General features: G+C 45.0%; 1 protein-coding gene across 1 annotated transcript in view; it reads right to left on the minus strand.

The window, feature by feature from the left end:
* Window positions 1-1,003: 1,003 nt before the first annotated feature.
* ZNF487 (zinc finger protein 487) overlaps window positions 1,004-21,113 on the minus strand; it is a 26,239-nt gene continuing 6,129 nt past the window's right edge. The window contains 4 exon segments of the mRNA XM_023198570.3: window positions 1,004-2,100; window positions 2,102-2,172; window positions 7,046-7,141; window positions 7,401-7,526. Coding sequence (XP_023054338.1) covers window positions 1,678-2,100; window positions 2,102-2,172; window positions 7,046-7,141; window positions 7,401-7,434 — 624 coding nt within the window. The 5' untranslated portion in view covers window positions 7,435-7,526 and the 3' untranslated portion in view covers window positions 1,004-1,677.

Genomic DNA, 21,113 nt, shown 5'->3' on the forward strand with positions numbered 1-21,113 from the left:
AAAAAGAGAATAAAGGCCAGGTGCAGTGCCTCATGCTTGTAGTAATCCCAGCACTTTGGGAGGCCAAAGCAGGAAGATCACCTGAGGTCAGGAGTTCACGACCAGCTTGGCCAACATGGCGAAACCCTGTCTCTACTAAAAATACAAAAATTAGCTGGGTCTGGTGGCACACACCTGTAATCCCAGCTACTCAGGAGGCTGAGGCAGAAGAATCGCTTGAAGCCAGGAGGCGGAGGTTGCAGTGAGCCGAGATCACGCCACTGCACTCCAGCCTGGGCAACAGAGTGAGACTCCATCTCAAAAAAATAATAAATACAAATATCAATTATTGGCCAGGCATGGTGGCTCACACCTGTAATCCCAGCACTTTGGGAGGCCGAGGCAGGCAGATCACTTGAGGTCAGGAGTTCCAGACCACCCTGGCCAACATGGTGAAAATCTGTCTTTACAAAAAATACAAAAGTTAGCTGAGCATGGTGGCACATGCCTGTAGTCCCAGTTACTTGGGAAGCTGAGGCACAAGAATCACTTGAACCTGGGAAGAGGAGGTTGCAGTGAACTGAGATTGTGCCACTGCACTCCAGCCTGGGCAACAGAGTGAGACTCTGATTCAAAAAAAACCAAAAAACAACAAAAAAAGAAGGGCTGCGAGTGGTCGTTCACGCCTGCAATCCTAACACTTTGGCAGGCCAAGGCGGGTGGATCACCTGAGCTCAGGAGTTCAAGAACAGCCTAACCAACATGGTAAAACCCCGTCTCTCCTAAAAATACAAAATTAGCCAGGCATGCTGGCGCATGCCTGTAATCCCAGCTACTTGGGAGGCTGAGGCAGGAGGATCATTTGAACCCAGGAGACAGAGGTTGCGGTGAGCCGAGATCATGCCATTGCACTCCAGCCTGGGCAATAAGAGCGAAACTCTGTCTCAAAAAAATAACAACAACAAAAGAAAAGAAAAAAAGATAAAACGCCAATTATTTGCTGTTCAATAAAACATCACTTCTAGGCAAAAGATTTCTCATCTTTATTGGGTGTTCTCACCCCAACCTGGGTTGTTTCTGCTATGGAATGAGTCCAAGAAGGTGAAGGTTTCTGAGCCTTCAGGATGTTGACAAGAGTTTCCTCTATGTTGTCTCTCTGATGTTTAGCGAAGTCAGGATTCTGGTAAAAGGTTTCATTATACTCATAGGGTTGCTCCCCTGTGTGTGTTCTCTGATGTGCTGTGAGGGATGACTTCCGGTAGAAGGTTTTCCCACATTCACTACATTCATAGAGTTTTTCTCCTCTATCTGTTTTCTGATATACAGAAAGCTTTAGCTTACAGCAAAATGTACTAGCATGCTGATTAATTTTATAGGCATTCTTTCCTATACGTGTTTCTTGATGCTGAGTGAAATTTGGAAGGCTTCTTGCAGAATACCTCCAAATCTCTATTACAGTCAAAAGTTTTCTCTCCTCTGTAACTTCATAGAATGAGGAGTGATTTCTTGCCAAAACTATTCTCTTGCATTACACTCATAGTGTTCCATCTCCATAACTCTGTGGCGTTTACTTACAGGTGGCTTCTCACCAGACCTCCTCTCACATTCATTGAATTCATAGGAACTCTCCCTTATGTGAGTTATCTGATGAACAATGAATATTGGTCTATCGGAAAGGCTCTCACATGTTCATTATATTCACAGGGTCTCCCATGAGCACACTGTCTTATGGGTAATGCAGGCTGCCTCTTCATGAAAAGCCTTCCCACACTGATTGTATTCAAAACACTGCTTCAGAGTTTGAATATACTGATGCCTAAATAGGTCCTCATTCTGAGAGACGGCTTTCCCATTTCCATCATATTCCAAAGGTTTCCCTCTGGCATAAGGATTTTCATGCTTCATACAAAGGAAAACTTTCCCATGTGCATTACACTCAGAAGGGTTCCTTATAAAGGAGCTTCTATTACTAATAATTAATTCCAAAATATAATTCAAATTCACTCCATATGAGTCACAGTTGCCACGTATTTTTCTTAATAGAATGGGGTTTGTGTCAAGATAAAATGTTTTTCCTAATACACCATTTCTGTCCATAGTCAGTGTTTTGTTGTTGAAAAAAATCAACTTTCTGCAAATGCTGGTCTTGATTTTCCTGTCTCTTCTCCAACAGGTCATCATCTATACAGCAGTCTAGAAACAAGAATAAATTACCACAGATTATAAATGTTAACATATTTCTTATGAAAAGGAGACATATTCACATGATTTTTTATTTTTTTTGGCACAGTGTCTGGCTCTGTCACCCAGGCTGGATTGTGCAGTGGTGTAATCATGGCTCACTGCAGCCTCAACTTCCCAGGCTCCCACCTCAGCTTCTCAAGTAAATGGGATTACATGTATGTACCACCATGCCTGGCTAATTTTCTGTATTTTTTGTAGAGATGGAGTTTTTTGCCATGTTATCCAGGCTGGTCTCAAACTCCTATTGCCCAGGCTGTAATGCAGTGGCAGCATCACAGCTCACTGCAGCCTTAACCTACTGGGCTCAAGAAATCCACCTGCCTTGGCCTCCCAAAGTGCTGAGATTACAGGCATAAGCCACCGCACCCGACCCAGGCTGTTCTTATAAAAGGATCATATGCATACCTTTATTCATCTAGAATATCATCATGTAACTCATAGTCTGAGATTTCACTTATATGATCAATTACACTGTAATTGCTAGAGTCTACAATGCTTCTGCTTCATCTTCTGATTTGCCTAATAATTGTGAAGAGACCTCCTCTTGTCAATTTTCTACTCTTTGCAATTAACGGAAGAAAATAAAAGTTCTGAACTCTCAACTGTGCCCATTGAATTATTAAAAAAAAAAGAGAGAGAGAGAGAGAGAGTTGGGTGCAGTGGCTCACGCCCGTAATTCCAGCACTTTCGGAGGCCAAGGAGGGTGGATCACCTGAGGTCAAGCGTACCAGACCAGCCCGGACAACATGGTGAAACCACATCTCTACTAAAAATACAAAAAGTAGCCAGGTGTGGTGGTGCGCACCTGTAATCCCAGCTACTCAGGAGGCTGAGGCAGGAGAACTGCTTGAACCCAGGAGGCAGAGGTTGCAGTGAGCTGAGATCATGCCACTGCATTCCAGCCTGGGTGACAGAGCAAGACTCAGTGTCAAGGAAAGTAAAGGAGAGGGAAGGGGAGGGGAGGGGAAGGGAGAGGAGGAAGGAAGGAAAAAAGAAAGAAAGAAAAGGAAAGAAAGGAAAGAAAAGAGAGAAAGAAAAGAAACAAAACGAGAAGAAAAGAAAGAGTCAGGTACAGTGGTTGACACCTGTAATCCCAGCACTTTGGGAGGCCAAGGCAGGAGGATCACCTGAGGTCAGGAGTTCAAAACCAGCCTTGCCAACATGGCAAACCCCATCTCTAGTAAAAATACAAAAAAAAAAAAAAAAAAAAAGCCAGGACACAGTACTAGGCGTCTGTAGTCCCATCTACTCGGGTGGCTGAGGCAGTAAAAGCACTTGAACCTGAGAGGTAGAGCTTGCAGTGAGCTGAGATTGCACCACTCCACTCCAGCCTGGGCAACAGAGTGAGACTCTATCTCAAAAAGAAATGAATAAAGAAAATTTTAAAAAAAAGAAAGAAAGAAAGAAACTACAAATAAGGTTTCTCCAGGCTTCTTTTATATTTTTGTCACAAGTGATGCAATACTTCAAGCAGCTCAATAAGAAAACTGAAGGATGATATAATAGTGACAGTGATCTTCACTATTGTATTATCCTTATAAGCAATTCCATCATTCTATTATTTTCTATTTTAGTTTATTTTACCACAGTTGGACATAATTAATGAGTAATGTTGAAGTAATTGCTAAGGAAATAACATAGCAAAATGTTTCAAACTTAAGAAAAATAGATCACTAAAAGAGTATCATGCTTCTTAGATTATAAATGGGACCAATTCATTCAAATGATAACAGCAAAAACAGAATGAGTTTCATTCAATTAAAAAATGTAAGTAGGCCAGGCACAGTGGATCAAGCCTCTAAACTAGCATTCTGGGAGGCAGAGGTGGAAGAATTGCTTAAGGCCAGGAGTTCAAGACCAGTCTGGGCAACACAGCAAGATCCCATCAGTACAAGTTTATATATATATATACACATATATACACACACACACACACACACACACAAATATATATATATATATATTTTTTCTCTTTGTTAGATTAAGTTAGAAAAAAAAAATTTTTTTTGAGATAGGATCAAAAGAGATGGACCTGCACTCCAGCCTGGAAGACAACGCAAGACTCCATCTCATTTAAAAAAAAAAAAAAAAAAAGAACTGTGTCAAAAATAAACTCAAAAGCTAAATGTGGGTCCACTGAGAGGTAACATTCTATTTTGTTTATTATTTGGACCATATATCATTTATACTCCTTTTATATTCCAAGATTTCCTGTTCACATTTCATATATGATTCTCAAACTCCATATAGCTTGATTTTTGCTTTGTTGTTACAGACAGGCTCTTACTCTGTCATCCAGACTGGAATGCAGTGGCATGATCATAGCTCACTGCAGCTTCAAACTCCTGGGCTCAAGTGATCCTCCCACTTCAGCCTCCCAAAACTGAGACTACTGGTGTACGACCATGCCTGGGTAATTTTTTATTTATTTATTTTTGAGAAGGAGTTTCACTCTCATTGCCCAAGCTGGAGTGCAATGGCACAATCTCGGCTCACCACAAACTCCGCCTCCCGGGTTCAAGTGATTCTCCTGCCTCAGCCTACCGAGTAGCTGGGATTATAGGCATGCACCACCACGCCCAGCTAATTTTGTATTTTTAGTAGAGACCGGGTTTCTCCCTGTTGGTCAGGCTGGTTCGAACTCCCAACCTCAGGTGATCTGCATACCTTGGCCTCCCAAAGTGCTGGGATTATAAGCAGGAGCCACCATGCCTGGCCTAATTTTTCATTTTTTGTACAAATGGATTCTCATTATGCTGCCTAGGCTGGTCTCAAACTCTTGACCTCAAGCAATCCTCTTGGGTTGGTCTCCCAAAGTGCTGGGATTACAGGAGTGAGCCACCGCACTGAGCTTATATAACTTGGTTTTTGATTTGACAATATCCATCTTTTAATAAGATGGTTTAGCCCCTTTAACTGTATTATAACTTCTAAAATAACTGGATTGGTTTTCTCTTTTTCACTTAAGAGTTTCCAGTTGTTCTAATTTTTACCTGCCTTTCTCCACTTTTTCATATATATATATATTTTTTTATGAGACGGAGTCTTGCTCTTGTCACCCAGGCTGGAGTGCAGTGGCACGATCTCTGCTCGCGCCAATGTCTGCTTCCCGGGTTGAAGTTTCTCCTGCCTCAGCTTCCTGAATAGCTGGGATTACAGGCATCCACCACCACACCCAGCTAAATTTTGTACTTTCAGTAGAGATGGCGTTTCGCCATGCTGGTCAGGCTAATCTTGAACTCCTGACCTCAGGTGACCAACCCGCCTCAGCCTCCCAAAGTGCTGGGATTACAGGCCTGAGTCACCAAGCCCGGCCTCATTGGTCTTTTTTTTTTTTTTTTTTTTTAAAGTCTAATCCAATACATCAATACATTTAATTTTTTTCTTTTCCATTTTCTTCTTTTTAAAAGTCTAGAAATTACACATATTACTTTCTTTTAGCATTTACCCATTACATGTTACCATTTATATTTAATGCAATAGTATTTCTTCTTAACAATGAAAGGAATTTAGAGGCCAGGCGCAGTGGCTCACACCTGTAATCCCAGCACTTTGGGAGGCCAAGGGGGGGCAGATCACTTGAGGCCAGGAGTTTGAGACCAGCTTGGCCAACATGGCAAAACCTCATCTCTACTAAAAATACCAAAATTAGTCAGGTGTGATGATACACACCATCTGTGGTCCCAACTACTAGGGAGGCTGAGGTATGAGAATCTCTGAGCCTGGAGGCAGAGGTTGCACTGAGCCAAGATTGTAACACTGCACTCTAGCCTGTGAGACAGAGAGAGAGACTGTCTCAAAAAAAAAAAAAGAAAAAAGAAAAAAAAAAGAAAGAAAAAGAAAAAAAAAGAAAGGATTTTAGAACACAATTCAGATCAACTGGTAACTGATTCACATGTTGGATTATTTTTCAGTATTTTATTTTTATTGTTTTACATCCAACTGGGCATCATTACTATTTTATACAAAGAATATTTGTTTAAATTTACGTGTCTATCTCTTATTTCTTCCCAAAACTGTTTCTCCCATTTTCTCCCATCCAGTTAATGGTATCATCACACAGCCAGTGCCTCAGCATAAAACCTTTGAGATCATGCTTATTAGCTTTTTCTTATGCCCACAATCCAATTTAGCAGCAAATTCTGTTTCGGCTACAACTTCCAAATATATAGCACCCCAGAGAGCAGTCTGTCTGACAGCATCTCTCACATGCTCCCCATTACCCCCTGACTTCCACCCAGCCCGGCTCACTGCTGTCCTGCACACATGACACTCTGGCCTAAGGTTCATGGCACAGGATATATACCATCTGGCCAGAATATTCCACTGACACATGATTCAAATCTGTGTTTATTAAACCACTGACTTCAAAAAGGCTCTTCCACAAAGCGCACACTACATCTCATTCTTTTCTACCAATAGAACACAGCCATTGTATTAGAACTATATCTCTAACACAGATGGAACTGCCAACATCGTAGCTGCCAAATTAATACCTATTGAATAAATACATGATATATGATGAAAAGAAGATAACTGAAATTGATATAGAAGGAAGAGTCAAATGACATTCATTTGACGAAAATGAGAGAGGCAAGGATTAAGTTTTTGGAAGAAAACAAAGACCATTTAGCTGTTATCTGCTGGTGTGTAATAATATATACATCTGAGGCAAGCAGGCCAGCTCTTAGTCACTTCCAAAGATCTGGTAACTCTAAAAACATTATTTCTGAAAAATTTCAAAGATGTCAATATGTGAACTATCTCCCTAGGATCCAATTTCTCCCTGGGATTATAGATTCCTATATACTTATTAACTCACCTAGGTGGCTCTGACTTGGGAACTCTTCCTCTAATATCCACAGCACCTCTCCATGCTCCAACTTGCAAATCACCACTGGTTTAGTAATACAATACCCTGTGAATGAAAATGACACAGGACGTGGGCCAGATAGCCTGCGGAGGACAAAGCTGTGCCTGTACAAAAATAGGTCCACTTGAGCATTTCATTACGGAAAACACCGCAGGTATTTTTTACAGTGCCCAAAAGGGATCAATCAAACTTCAACTCCTGAGTTTCAAGCCTTTAACTCATAATCATACAAAGAAACCATCTGCAATCAGCAGCTAAAAAGGAAATAAATGTTATTTGGAGTTTTAAATTACACAATCCTTACCTACTGAGAGGAGGAGGCTGTAGTTCTCCAGCATCACGTCTCTGTACAGAGGAGGAGGCTGTAGTTCTCCAGCATCACGTCTCTGTACAGGGTCCTCTGGGCAGGGTCCAGATGCTGCCACTCCTCCTGGGTGAAGCCCAAAGCCACATCACTGAAGGACACTGATCCCTAGAACAGTACATTTCATTCTATAGTGATCAGAAGTGGAGAACACACAACATGTGTGAGATCTAACACCTTGTCATGTTCACTGTTGATAGCTGAAGAGAAAATGCTACATAAGATGCCTACTATTAATACTATACATTGTAGGAAAATGAGAAATCCTGGTATGAGGACTCTGCTGGTATATTGATTGTTTTTTTTTCAGACAAGATCTCGCTTTGTCACTCAGGTTGGAGTGCTGTGGCATGATCACAACTCACTGCAACCTTGACCACTGGGGCACAAGCGATTCTCCCACCTCAGCCTCCCAAGTAGCTGGGACAACAGGCACACGCCACCACACCCAGCTAATTTTTTATTTGTAGAGACAAGATCTCACCATGTTGCCCAGGCTGGTCTTGAACTCCAGGCTCAAGCTATCCTCCTGCCCTGGCCTCCCAAAGTGCTGGGATTACAGATGTGAACCACTATGCCCAGCTTACTTTCTTAATTCATACAAAAATTATATGAGGTCCCGCTAGTGATAGATGCAGGAGGTAGATAAGGGGGGGTCCCCGGAGAATCTCCGACCAACCCCACAAGTGTTTACACCAGATGCTTTTCTGCAGGTAAGGGAATCTGCCCAGGGTCTTGTCTGCACATGCCTGCAACAGACTGAGGACCCACCTGCGTACTGGGAGAATGAGGTGGAGGCAGGGGAAGTTTGAGCCTTGTGCAGGGGGGAGAAGCCTGGCCTCTTAAGATCCTGTGTGGTGGCCTAGTAGTCAATCTGTGAGGTGGCGGCCTTTTAGCAGAATTGATTAAAAAAGAAAACTGATTAAAAAAAAATACCTAGGGCCGGGCGTGGTGGCTCAAGCCTGTAATCCCAGCACTTTGGGAGGCCAAGACGGGCGGATCACGAGGTCAGGAGATCGAGACCATCCTGGGCTAACACGGTGAAACCCCGTCTCTACTAAAAAATACAAAAAACTAGCCGGGCGAGGTGGCGGGCGCCTGTAGTCCCAGCTACTCGGAGGCTGAGGCAGGAGAATGGCGTAAACCCGGGAGGCAGAGCTTGCAGTGAGCTGAGATCACTGCACTCCAGCCTGGGCGACAGAGCGAGACTCCGTCTCAAAAAAAAAACAAAAAAAAAAAAACAAAACAAAAAAAAAAACCTAGGCTGAGTGTGGTGGCTCATGCCTGTAATCCCAGCACTTTGGGTGGCCAAGGCAGGCAGATCACTTGAGGTCAGAAGTTCAAGACCAGCCTGGTCAACGTGGTGAAACCCTGTCTCTACTAAAAATACAAAAAGTAGTCAAACATGGTGGTGCGCACCTGTAATTCCAGCTACTAGGGAGGCTGAGACAGGAGAATCACTTGAACCTAGGAGGTGGAGGTTGCAGTGAGCCAAGATCTTGCCACTGCACTCCAGTCTGGGTGACAGAGCTAGACTCCTGTCTCAAAATATAGGTAATAAATCATTTTTCCTTTTAGAGGCCAGGTCTTGCTGTTTTGCCCATACTGGAGCACATTCACAGGCATGATCATAGCATGCTACAGCCTCGAATTCCTGGGCTCAAGCAATACTCCTGCCTAAGCCTCCCAAGTACCTGGGGCTCCAGGAAGGTTACCCAGGCTGTAGTGCAATGGCGCGATCTTGGTTCACCGCAGCCTCCACCTCCCAGGTTCAAGCAATTCTCCTGCCTCAGCCTCCTGAGTAGCTGGGGTTACAGGGGTGCGCCACCAGGCCTGGTTCCTTTTTGTATTTTTAATAGAGATGGGGTTTCATCATGTTGGTTAGGCTGCTCTCAAACCCCTGACCTCAGCCTGTCTCAGCCTCCCAAAATGCTAGGATTACAGGCTTCAGCCATCGCACCCAGCCCCTGCTTTTTTTTTTTTGAAACACGGTCTTGTTCTGTCATCCAGGCTGGAGTGCAGCGGCACGAACACAGCCAACTGCAGCTTCAACCTCCTGGGCTCAAGCAATCTTCTCACCTCAGCCTCCTGAGTAGCTAGGACTACAGATGCATACCACCATTCCGTTAATTTTTTTGTGTTTTCACAGAGACAGGGTTTCACAATGTTGCCCAGGTTAGTCTCTAACTCCTGGGCTCTAGCGATCTGCTGGCCTCAGCCTCCCAAAGTACTGCGATTACAGGCATAAGTCACTGCACCGGGCTGATTTTTAAATTTTTGGAGAGATGGGGTCTCACTATGTTACCCAGGTTGGTTTCAAACTCCTGGGCTCAAGTGATCCTCCCACCTCAAGCCTCCCAAAGTGTTGTGATTACAGGCATAAGCCACCTTGCCCAGCCTGGCTGTTGTTCTTAAGTTGCTTTTATAAAAGGTGGAGAAGGTAAGCTGACATTTGGTTCTGGGGAAAAAAAATAAAAAGGTGGCCTGTAATCCCAGCTACTCAGGAGGCCGAGGCAGGAGAATCGCTTGAACCTGGGAGATAGAGGTTGCAGTGAGCCGAGATCGCACCATTGCACTCCAGTCTGTGTGACAGAGCAAGACTTCGTCTCAAAAAAAAAAAAAAAAAAAAAAAAGGCGAAGGAGATCCACTGAATTTCTATATAAACAGGAAAAAAGGGGCCAGGCACAGTGGCTCACACCTGTAATCTCAGCACTTCGGCAGGCTGAGGCGGGCGTACCACAAGGTCAGGAGTTCAAGACCAGCCTGGCCAATATGGTGAAACTCCGTCTCCACTAAAAATACAAAAATTAGCTGGGCATGGTGGCGCATGCCTGCAATCCCAGCTACTTGGGAGGCTGAGGCAGGAGAATTGGTTGAACCAGGACCCAGGAGGCGGAGGCTGCAGTGAGCCGAGATTGTGCCACTGCACTCCAGCCTGGGCTACAGAGTGAGACTCCATCTCAAAAAAAAAGGCGGGCGGGGGGTGTGGGTGTGATGGCTCATGCCTGTAATCCCAGCACTTTGGGAGGCTGAGGTGGGCAGATCACGAGGTCTGCAGATCGAGACCATCCTGGCTAACACAGTAAAACCCCGTTTCTACTGAAAATACAAAAAACTAGCCTGACATGCTGGCTGGCACCTGTAGTCCCAGCTACTCGGGAGGCTGAGGCAGGAGAATGGTGTGAACCCGGGAGGCAGAGCTTGCAGTGAGCTGAGATCATGGCACTGCACTCCAGCCTGGGCAACAGAGCAAGACTCTATCTCAAAAAAAAAAAAAAAAGGAAAAAAGGTATGTCAAAAATAAAAATTATAAATGGGCTTATCTTACTAGATATTACTGTTTATTATGAACTCCTCTAATAAAAAGAAAAACACTCCAGTGAAACGAAAAAGTCCCAAAACAGAGTTAAACAGTGTCCTTATGCCGGGCGCGGTGGCTCACGCCTCTAGTCTCAGCACTTTGGGAGGCCGAAAACAGGCAGATCACCTGAGGTCAGGAGTTCCAGACCAGCCTGGCCAACATGGTAAAACTCTGTATCTACTAATAATACAAAAAAATTAGCCAGGCACGGCTACTCGGGAGACTGAGGCAGGAGAATTGCTTGAACCAGGGAGGCAGAAGTTTCAGTGAGGTAAGATCACGCCATTGCACTCCAGTCCAATGGGGGGGAACAAGAAAGAAACTCTGTCTCAAAAAAAAAGTGTCCTAATATATGGTCAAGTCCCAAAGGATGATCAACCTTTTTTTTTTTTTTTTTTGAGACAGAGTCTCGCTTTGTTATACAGACCGGAGTGCAGTGGCACAAACATGGCTCACTGCAACCTCTACCTCCCAGGCTCAAGTGATCCTCCCGCCTCAGCCTCCCAAAGTGCTAGGATTACAGGCATGAGCCACTGCACCCACCCAGCCAATGATCAACTTATTAAATATGGTTGACATAATTATAAATGGTTATAAACTATAAATCCTTTATCAATTATAACAGAATAAGTTGGAAGGCTCCCTAGGAAACATACTCCAGGAAAAGGACACATTTGGTACAAAGACAAAGATGGTGTTATGACTAGTACATCCAGCAAGAAGGCAAGTTGAGCTGGAGCATAGTGATCAAGAGGCTGAGAAGGAAGTGAAGTCAGAGATGTAATGGACCACATAACCCACTGGTGGAATTTTGGCTTTTACTCAGTGAAAAACGTAGCTGTTGGGCAGAGGACTGCCATTTAGCAACCTGACTCATCCTACACAGGCACTCTAAATGCTAAGCCAGAGGCCAAGGTCTGAGCAGCAGCAAGACTGCTCTGCAACGGTTGCTGTAATCCAGGCAAAAGATGTCATGGAGAGGATTGCAAAAAGTCAGACTCTGTGGATATATTCTGGATGTATGCCCCAGAGGGTTTTCTGACAAATAAGATGTGTAAGACAAGAAAAAAACAGGTCAAAAATAATTCCAAGGGGTCTGCTATCAAACAAGAAGGCAAAGGAATGCTCCAGAGGTTGTGGGTTTGAGAGAGAAAATCCAAGAGGCCAGTTTTAATCATGTTGAGCTTGGGTCTATAAAATACTCAAGCAGAGATGTAGAGTGGACAGTTAATATACACATCCAAAGTGTAAGAAGAAATCCGAGCTGGAGAGATTACCAGGAGGGATCAGGCCCCAGAGAGTACTGCTGACAAGACACTGCCAAGGGAGAGGCCTCGGCCAGACAAAGTACAAGTGATAGAAAAAGGAGGCAGCCAAATGCCAAGGTAAACAGGGGCAGGTCCCAGTGAAACCTCCAAGTCAAAGACAGTTTGAAGTCTGAAAGCCAAGATAGAAGTTAATCCTCAGACCAGACTGAGAACTTGTCTTCCTCTTTGGTATGCTTTCCTCTAATCCCTGCTCTTCATCTATTTTATATATAGCTACCCTTTCCTAATTGTTTTTTTTTTTCTTTTTTTTGAGATGGAGTCTCGCTGTCACCCAGGCTGGAGTGCAGTGGCGCAATCTCGGCTCACTGCAAGCTCCACCTCCCGGGTTCACATCATTCTCTTGTCTCAGCCTCCCGAGTAGCTGGGACTACAGGCGCCCGCCACTTCGCCCGGATAATTTTTTGTATTTTTAGTAGAGATGGGGTTTCACCGTGTTAGCCAGGATGGTCTCAATCTCCTGACCTCGTGATCCGCCCGCCTCGGCCTCCCAAAGTGTTGGGATTACAGGCGTGAGCCACCACACCCGACCTCTCCTAACTGTTTTTCTACACTGGCATGCCCACCATTGAGTGGTGTCTTCACTTTAACGTTTTTTGCATACTCACAAACCAATGAGCCCACACTCTCCATTCTGAGTCTTATAAAGAAAGACCCCCGACTCAGTCAGTAGACGGGGAGACGGCTTGACTTCAGAGAGAGACAATTTGACTTCAGAGAGACAGCTTGACTTCAGAGCGATGGCTTGACTTCAGGCAAGGGGCAACCTGACTTCAGGGAAGGCAACCTGTCCTTCCCGTCCCCTTTCCAGTTCCCCTCTCTACTGAGAGCCATTTTCTTTGCTCAATAAAATTATCTGCCTTCACTATCCTTCATTTGCCTGTGTGACCTCATTCTTCTTGGACACCAGACAAGAGCTCAGGATCCACTGAGTGCGGGTACGTAGAAAGGCTGTCACACTGGTCCTTTGTCCTCACCAGAGGAGGGCAGCCACCCCATGCAACAAGGCAAGGGGCCAACTGAGCTGCTAACACACAGCTGTCTGCAGACAGCAAAACTAAGAGAGCACTGTAACACTTCCTCTAGGGTTCTGGGGTCATGGGCACCCTCACCTTGGCACCGCCATCCATGTGTGCGAGCAAGTGCGGGATCTGGCTGGCCATTCTGGACACGGAGCTTGTTCCTGCCAGTGCCCAGAGCAGCCAGCCAGATCCTGCACTCACTCACGTGCTCCATCCTGCAAGGGGTTGAGCACAATGGGCTGACTAAATGGGACAGCCCTGTCACGAGTCCAACAAAGGGGCCAAGAAAAATCCTGCATCGCAATGACCAAGGACTACACATAAACATTCAGTGGCAGGAAGAAAAGGAGGAATCAGTAAACGATGAGAGAAGGAAAGTTAAAAGTTAAGGCTGGAGGCCGGGCGCGGTGGCTCAAGCCTGTAATCCCAGCACTTTGGGAGGCCGAGACGGGTGGATCACGAGGTCAGGAGATCGAGACCATCCTGGCTAACACTGTGAAACCCCATCTCTACTAAAAAATACAAAAAACTAGCCGGGCGAGGTGGCGGGCGCCTGTAGTCCCAGCTACTCCGGAGGCTGAGGCAGGAGAATGGCGTAAACCCGGGAGGCGGAGTTTGCAGTGAGCTGAGATCCGGCCACTGCACTCCAGCCCGGGCGACAGAGCGAGACTCCGTCTCAAAAAAAAAAAAAAAAAGTTAAGGCTGGCAACATGGTGTAACCCTGTCTCTACAAAAAAATACAAAAATTAGTGTGGTGGTGCATGCCTGTAGTCCCAACTACTTGAGAGGCTGAGGTGGGAGGATCACTTGAACACCTGAGCCTGGGATGTCGGGGCTGCAATGAGCTATGATCGTGCCACTGTACTCTAGCCTGTGTGACAGTGAGACGCTGTTCAAAAAAGAAAGGAAAAAGTTAAGGCAAAGTACAGTGGCTCTCACCTATAATCCCAACACTTTGGGAGATCAAGGTAGGAAAACTGCTTGAGCCCAGGACTTCCACACCAGCCTGGGCAACATGGCAAATCCCATCTCTACAATAAATAGAAAAATTGCCCCAGCGTGCTGGCTCACACCTGTAATCCCAACACTTTGGAAGGCCGAGGTGGGTGGATCACCTGAGATCGAGAGTTCAAGACCAGCCTGACCAACATGGAGAAACCACATCTCTACTAAAAATACAAAAAAATTAGCCAGGTGTGGTGGCACATGCCTGTAATCCCAGCTACTCGGGAGGCTAAGGCAGGAGAATTGCTTGAACCTGGGAGGTGGAGATTGCAGTGAGCCAAGATCACACCATTGCACTCCAGCCTGGGCAACAAGAGCGAAACTCTGTCTCTAAATAAAGAAATAGAAAAATTAGCTGGGCGTGGTGGCAGGCACCTGTAGTCCCAGTTACTCAGGAGGCTAAGGTGGGAGTGTCACCGAAGCCCAGGGAGCTCAAGGCTAAAGTGAGCCGTGATGGCACCACTGCACTCTAGCCTGGGCAACAGAGTAAAACACTGTTCCCCCAACCAAAAGAAAATTAAAAGGGGAAGTTAAAAGGGTGTGGTGTCCTGTAAGCCAAGTGAAGAAAATCAACCAGAAGGGAAAAACACAGGCATACCTAAAAGACAATGTGCATTCAGTTCCAGACCACTGCAATAAAGCAAATGTCACTTGAGTCACATGAGTATGTTGGTTTCCCATGCATGTAAACGGTATGTTTTCACTATACTATAGTCTATTAAGTGTTCAATAGCATTATGTCTAGGAAACCAATGTACATGTCCTAGTTTTTTTTTTTCTTTTGGAAGACAGAGTCTCGCTCTGTTCCCCAGGTTGGAGTGCAGTGGTGTGATCTCAGCTCACTGCAACCTCTGCCTCGTAGGTTCAAGAAATTCTCATGCCTCAGTCTCCCGAGTACCTGGGATTACAGGAGTACACCACCATGCCCACCTAATTTTTCTATTTTTTGGTAGAGACAGGGTTTCACCATGTTGGCCAGGCTGGTCTCAAACCCTTGGCCTCAAGTGATCTGCCCACTTTGGCCTCCCAAACTGCATGAGCCACTGCATACAGACATATCCTAATTTTAAAATACTCCATGGGCTAAAAATGCAGGCCAGGTACACTGGTTCATGCCTGTAATCCTAGCACTTTGGAAGGCTGAAGTGGGAGGATCACTTGAACCAAGGAATCAAAGATCAGCCTGGGCAACATAAGGGACCCCGTCTCTATTTTTAAAAATAAATAAATAAATGTTGGCCAGGCGCAGTGGCTCACGCCTATAATCCCAGCACTTTAGGAGGCCGAGGCTGGTGGATCACCTGAGGTCAGGAGTTCGAGGCCAGCCTGGCTGACATGGTGAAAGCTCGTCTCCACAAAAATACAAAAATTAGCCAGGTATGGTGCACATCTGTAGTCCCAGGTGCTTGGAAGGCTGAGGCAGGAGAATCGCTTGAACCCGGGAGACAGAGGTCACAGTGAGCCAAGGTCACACCGCTGCACTCCAGCCTGGGTGAAAGAGCCAGACTATGTCTCAAAAAATAAAGTAAAATAAAATAAATGCTAACAATCATCTGAGTCTACAGTGAATAATAATCTTTTTGCTGGTAGATGGTCTTGCCTCAACGTTGATGACTGCTGACTCATCAGAGTGGTGGTTTGCTGAAGGCTGGGATGGCTGTGCAATTTCTTAAAATAAAATGACAAGTATGCCACATTGATTGACTCTTTTTTTTTCTTTTCTTTTTTTTTTTTTTTTTGAGACAGAGTTTCACTCTTGTTGCCCAGGCTGGAGTGCAATGGCACAATCTCAGCTCACTGCAACCTCTGCCTCCCAGGTTCAAGCGATGATCCTGCCTCAGCCTCCCGAGTAGTTGGGATCACAGGCATGTGCCACCACGCCCGGCTAATTTTGTATTTTTAGTAGAGACGGGGTTTCTCCATACTGGTCAGGCTGGTCTCAAACTCCTGACCTCAGGTGATCCACCTGCCTCAGCCTCCAAAAGTGCTGGGGTTACAGACATGAGCCACCGCACTCGGACGACTCTTCCTTTCATGAAAGATTTATCTGTAGCGCAAAATGCTGTTTAATTTTACCTATAGAACGTCTTTCTAAATTGGATTCAATCCTCTCAAACCCTGCTGCTGCCTTATTAACTAAGTTTATTTAAGTCTAAATTCTTTGTTGTCATTTTAACAATGTTCACAGCATCTTCACCAGGAATAGATTCAATCACAAGAAACAATTTTCTTCTCTCATGCATAAGAAGCAACTCCTCATCTGTTCAAGATCTACCATAAGATTGCAGCAACTCAGTCACATCTTCGGGCTCCACTTCTAATTCTACTTCTCTTGCTATTTCCACATCTGCAGTGACTTCCTCCACTGAAGACTTGAATCCCTCAAAGTCATCCATGAGGGTTGGATTCAAGTTCTTCCAAATTCCTATTAATGTTATTTGGACCTACTCCCATGAATGGTCTTAGTGGCATCTTGATCAGTGAATCCATTCCAGAAGGTATTCAATTTACTTTGCCCAGATCCATCAGAGGAATCACTATCCATGGCGGCTATAGCCTTACAAATTTCCTTTTTTTTTTTTTTTCTGAGACACACTCTCACTCTGTTGCCCACGCTGGTGTACAGTGGCACAATCTCAGCTCACTGCAACCTCTGCCTCCCAGGTTCAAGTGAATCTCCTGCCCCAGCCTCCCAGGTAGCTGGGATTACAGGTATGCACCACCATGCCCAGCTAACTTTTGTATTTTTAGTAGAAACAGAGTTTCACCATATTTGCCAGGCTGGTCTCGAACTCCTGAACTGAGGTGATCCACCCGCCTCGGCCTCCCAAAGTGCTGGGATTACAGACACGAGCCACCACGCCTGGCCACAAATTTATTTCTTAAATAATAAAAGTTGAAGGTCAGGCGCAGTGGCTCATGCCTGCAATAACAGCACTTTGGGAGGCCAAGGCGGGTGGATCACGAGGTCAGGAGTTTGAGACCAGCCTGGCCAACATGGTGAATCCCTGTCTCTATTAAAAATACAAAAATTAGCCGGGAGTGGTGGCGTGTGCCTGTAGTCCCAGCTACTCAGGAGGCAGAGGCAGAAGAATCACTTGAACCCGGGAGGTGGAGGTTGCAATGAGCTGAGATCGTGCCACTGCACTCCAGCCTGGGAGACACTCCATCTCAAAAAAAGAAAAATAAAAAATAAAACTTGAAAGTCAAAATTACTCCTTGGCTGGGCGCGGTGGCTCACGCTTATAATCCTAGCACTTTGGGAGGCTGAGGTGGGCAGATCACTTGAGGACAGGAGTTCAAGACCAGCCTGGCCAACATGGTGAAACCATCTCTAATGAAAAAAATACAAAACAATTAGCAGGCAGGCACCTGTAATCTCAGCTACTCAGGAGGCTGAGACAGGAGAATCGCCGAACCGAGGAGGCAGAGGTTGCAGTGAGCCGAGATCATGCCATTGCAATCCAGCCTGGAATACAAGAGTGAAACTCTGTCTCAAAAAAAAAAAAAAAAATTACTCCTTGATCCATGGGCTGTAGAATATATGCATGCTAGTAAGCATGAAAACAACATTAATTTCATACCTCATAGCTCTTGTGTGACTAGTTGTTGATGAGCAGTAACATTTTGAAAGAAATATTTTTTTCGAACATTAGGACTCAATAATTTGTTTAAAATAATCAGTAAACCAGCTGGGCGTGGTGGCTCATGCCTGTAATCCCAGCACTATGGGAGGCCGAAGTGGGTGGATCACGAGGTCAGGAGTTGGAGACCAGCCTGACAAACATGGTGAAACCCCATCTCTACTAATAATACAAAAATTAGCTGGGGGTGGTAGTGCACACCTGTAATCCCAGCTACTCAGGAGGCTGAGGCAGGAGAATCACTTGAACCAGGGAGGCAGAGGTTGCAGTGGGCCGAGATCACGCCACTGTACTCCAGCCTGGACGACAAAGCAAGACTCCGTCTCAAAAAAAAAAAAAAGAAAAGAAAAAAAAATTCAGCAAACTATGCTATAAACAATATTCCAGCCAGGCACAATGGCTCACGCCTGTAATCCTAGTACTTTGGGAGGCCAGGACGGGTAGATCACCTGAGATCAGGAGTTCAAGACCAGCCTGGCCAACATGATGAAACCCAGTCTCTACTAAAAATACAAAAAATCAGCCGTGCGTCATAGCACGCACCTGTAATCCTAGCTACCCACGAGGCTGAGTCGGAAGAATCACTTGAACCAGGAGGCAGAGGTTTCAGTGAGCCGAGATCGTGCCACTGCACTCCAGCCTGGGTAACACAGTGAGACTCTGTCTCAAAACAATAAAGAAAAGAAAAAAGTTTTCCTTTGTATTTACATTTGGGCTGTTTGGCACAAGAGGCCTAATTTGGGCCTGTCTTGGCATTTGATATATGCCTTCCTCATTAAGCTTAATTATTTCTAGCTTCTGAATTAAAGTGGGAGATGTATGACTCTTCCTCTCACCTGAACGCTGAGAGGCCACTGCAGGGTAGTTAACTACCCTAATTTCAACATTGTTGTGTCTCAAGGAATAGGGAGGCAAGAGGAAAGGGAGAAAGAAAGGGGAAGAGCCAGTCAGTGAAGCAGTCAGAACACAGGCAACATTTGTTAATTTTAACTGATTTATATACGGTTTGGGGTATCTCAAAACAATTAAAATAATAACAGAAATCACGGATCACAGATCACCATAATAGATAATAATAAAAATGTCTGAAATAGTGCCAGAATTACCAAAATGTGACCCAGACACACAACATGAGCACAGGCTGAAAATGAAAAATAGTTGTGAGGCTAGGTGAGGTGGCTCATGCCTACAGTCCCAGGGCTCTGGGGGACCAAGGTGGGAAGATCACTTGATGCCAACTGTACACAACTGTAGTCCCAGCTACTCAGGAGGCTGAGGCACGAGAATCCCTTGAACCCAGGAGGCCAAGGTTGCAGTGAGCTGAGATCAAGCCACGGCACTTCAGCCTGGTGACAGAGGGAGACTCTGTCTCAAAAACAAATAAATAAATAAATAGTGTCTACAGATTTGCTCAATGCCGGGTTTCCACAAACTTTCAATTGTTAAAAAAACAAAAAAAAAGAAAAGAGAAAAGAAAAAAAAGCACAATATCTGCAAAGTACATTAAAGCAAGGGACAATAAAACGAGGTGTGCCTGTAACCAATGATATCAAATGTGGCTAGAAAGCCACGTAAGAGGGGCTGGGCATAGTAGCTCAACCCTATAATCCCAGCACTTTGGGAGGCAGAGGTTGCAGTGAGCTGGGATCGCACCACTGCACTCCAGCCTGGGCAACAGAGCAAGACTCCGTCTCAAAAACAAACGAACAAACAAACAAACAGAAAGAGTAATTCACTAGATAATTAATTTTTAAAAAAGAAAGTCATGTTAAGAGGAAGACTGAAGATTTCACCACTAGAGGTCACTGCTGGGATAGCCTTAAGGACTGGGATAGCCTTAAGGCTTTGAGTTCCCTACAGACCAACCTTGGAGACAGAGACAAAAAGCAAAGTAAACTGTGAGCAAGTTTTGGTCTGAATGGGGTTATGTGAACTAGTGTGTGTGAGGCATAGCTTTGCCCTGGAACAAACACCCCTGCCACCCACCTGGGGATGACAAATGACAAGGTAGAAAGAAACAACTTGGACTTGTATCAAGTTCTAAAGGATAATTTCCCTAATATAAAGAAATTAAATCTATAATTTTAAAACTATTCATAAAGAAAGGCCAGACCCTAGCAAAATTCACTGCTGTAATTTTACAAGCAATAAGGAATAAATAGCACCAAACTTACACAAGCACTTATGGAGAATAAAGAGAAAATACTAAACATGTTTTCTGAAACAGGTATAAAATTAATATAAACACCTAACAAAGGCCAGGGGCAGTGGCTTATACCTGTAATCCCAACGTTTTGGGAGGCCAAGGCAGGAGGATCACTTGGGCCCAGGAGTTCAAGACCAGCCTGGGCAATATACCAAAACACCATCTCTAAAAAAAATACAAAAAATTAGCCAGGCATTATGGTACATGTCTGTAGTCCCACCTACTCAGGAGGCTGAGATCAGAGGATTGCTTGAGCCCAGGAGCTCAAGGGAGAGGTGAGTTATGATCATCACAACACTGCACTCCAGCCTGGTAACAGAGTAAGTTACAAACAGAGCTAAAACAAAATAGAGCAAGTTTTGTTTTTTGTCTCAAAAAAACAAAAGGCTGGGCTGGGCACGTTGGCTCGCGCCCTTTGGGAGGCCAAGGCAGGCAGATCACCTGAGGTCAGGAGTTTGAGACCAGCCTGACAAACATGGTGAAACCCTGTTTCTACTATAAAATACAAGAAGGAGACGGGCGTGATGGTTAACCCCTGTAATCCCAGTTACTCAGGAGGCTGAGGCAGGACAATCGCTTGAACCGGGGAGGTGGAGGTTGCAGTGAGCTGAGATCGCACGACTGTACTCCAGCCTAGGCGACAACAGTGAAACTCTGTCTCAAAAAATAAATAAATAAATATTAGAAGAGGCCAAGTTTGATAGCTCATGCCTGTTATCCCAGCACTTTGGGAGGCCAAGATGGGCAGATCACTTGAGGCCAGAAGTTCAAGACCAGCCAGGCCAACATGGTGAAACTGTGTCTCTCTAAAAGTACAAAAATTAGCCAGTCTGGTGGTGCATGCCTGTAATCTCAGCTACTTGGGAGGCAGAGGCACAAGAATCGCTTGAACCCAGGAGGCGAAGGTTGCAGTAAGCCAAGATAGCGACACTACACTTCAGACTAGGCAATAGAGTGAGACTCTGTCTCAAAAAAAAAAAAGACTTTCAAGAAAGGAAAACAACAGCCAGGCGTGGTTGAATAGAGTGAGACTCTGTCTCAGAAAAAAAAAAGACTTTCAAGAAAGGAAAATAACAGCCAGGCGTGGTG

The sequence above is a fragment of the Piliocolobus tephrosceles genome, chromosome 9 (genome assembly GCF_002776525.5).
Source record: "Piliocolobus tephrosceles isolate RC106 chromosome 9, ASM277652v3, whole genome shotgun sequence".
Taxonomy (NCBI): Eukaryota; Metazoa; Chordata; class Mammalia; order Primates; family Cercopithecidae; genus Piliocolobus; species Piliocolobus tephrosceles.